This window comes from Branchiostoma floridae, chromosome 11 (genome assembly GCF_000003815.2).
Source record: "Branchiostoma floridae strain S238N-H82 chromosome 11, Bfl_VNyyK, whole genome shotgun sequence".
In the NCBI taxonomy this organism is placed as follows: Eukaryota; Metazoa; Chordata; class Leptocardii; order Amphioxiformes; family Branchiostomatidae; genus Branchiostoma; species Branchiostoma floridae.
Window position 1 is genome coordinate 645045 of NC_049989.1, and position 1778 is coordinate 646822.

Consider the following 1778-nt stretch of genomic DNA (forward strand, 5'->3'; position numbering starts at 1 on the left):
TGCCATCCTTGTCTGTAACCACACCTGTCACCTAAAACATCACATGTACGTTACAGTAAGAAAAACAAGTACAAATTTAAAGTTTTATTTGTCACTTCTCAGAATCTTCTATTTTTCCCAATTTGAAAAAAAGAGCCCATAGGACACAAACTTCCATTAAGTAATGCTGGTGTTTGCTGTGTGTTTAAAGGAATTCGGAAACATTCTGTCTTCAGTGGCCTGCCAGCCACATTCTTTTTCTTTCTTCTAAATATAGCCAATTAAAACTCAGAATGGCTGATGATGTGACTGTCACAGCAAACGTGCATTATATACCCTCAAAAACTGCCATTGCGTAATGCAGGTAACAGTAGCCGGCAGTGTAACTGTCTACGACACTAGAGGATGGAGGTTTGTGTCCCATCTATTCTTCATTTCTCCTTTTTAGACAAATATCCTATAAAGACAAATCTTCACCTTGTGAACAGGGCATCGCACATTTCACAATCAGCCTTTTTATTCCTTTTCTGATGATTTTTTCTTCTTCCCTTCGGAAACATCCAGCATTTTCATTGAAAATGTGGCCTTTCTAGTCGTGTGATTTTTTGTGTTGGCAAATACAGTTCAACTGTCATCCAAAATGTCTGAAAGTGAAACCCTTTCTGACGATGGACATGTCATCAAAAGGATCTGCCCTTTCTGAGGGATTATGTATGTATCAAATTGAATACACGTAGTATTCATTTCAGAATACAGTTGCTAGTATGCCCTGGGCCACAACAGTAGCTGTAAAAACGGCACAAAGAACAACCTTCTTGGCATAATCAGCATGGAGGATGTATTGCAATGCTGCATTCTGAAAACTGTCAAACTTCTGACTGTCCAACTCCAATTTCTACCCACATACATGTACTTCAAAATAATGCAATTCTACATCTCTATGCAGTATTGTCCATACTTTATTGTAAATTTCCTGGTATGGCTTGTACCTTTCTGGGAGTTTCCCTGGAGAAGTAGCTGTAAGGTGTGTAGACAAGATGACACTTGTCCCCCGTCTTGTGGTTAACAATGTCCATCTCTCCACTCTGATAGGAAAAAAAAAATCACATTTCAAACAGCGCCCTACATAGGCCACACCAATGCAATCAATTGTTTCTGGGAATACTGCTCTCATTTTTCTCAAATGGAGAAAACAATTTGAGAAAAATGTCACTTACTAAGTAGCAGGAAATTTCACATTTGGTTGATTATCTCCATTGCTACTTTGTCAATTGCTTTGTGTCATATTTAAACAAAATGTTTACTTTCTACTCTGTACAATGATGCAACATTTCCATGATCAAATGTGTGTGTGTGTGTGTGTCTGTGTGTGTGTATGGGTGAGATAGTATCATTGTCAATTAGGTGTGGGTACCGGTACAGAACATTTATGTGCAGGTCCAGGTCCGGACCTGAACACCTTATCGTCTGTGAAAACTTGCGAGTGGGAGATACTCAAAACAATGGTCAATTTTGCTACAAAGGATTCTTATGTGGAATATCCGACGTTCATTGATGTTTTGAAATCCTACTAGAGTCATATGAACAACTGTTACACTAACCGCCTTCTTTTTCCAGACCAAGTTTGACTGTAGAAGCTTGGTAAAACTAACTATCAACTCTCCTCTACTTCACTCTTATTTTCTTGGACTGTTAGGCCCTAAAACACATGAGCACCTGCCCATATAATCTGTTCATTGTCGAATCGGTCCAACATCTGGTCCACTGATTTTTTTCTGGTCCGGTTTTTCTGGACTGGT

At 39.0% G+C, this 1778-nt stretch overlaps 1 protein-coding gene across 1 annotated transcript in view; it reads right to left on the bottom strand.

The window, feature by feature from the left end:
• The window catches only part of LOC118426101 (oxysterol-binding protein 1-like), a 45187-nt gene that overhangs the window by 4061 nt on the left and 39348 nt on the right, over positions 1-1778 (bottom strand). Inside the window, exons 13-14 of the mRNA XM_035835359.1 lie at positions 969-1075; positions 4-31 (exon numbers count right to left, since the gene is read on the bottom strand). Coding sequence (XP_035691252.1) covers positions 4-31; positions 969-1075 — 135 coding nt within the window. The remainder of the gene's footprint in view (positions 1-3; positions 32-968; positions 1076-1778) is intronic.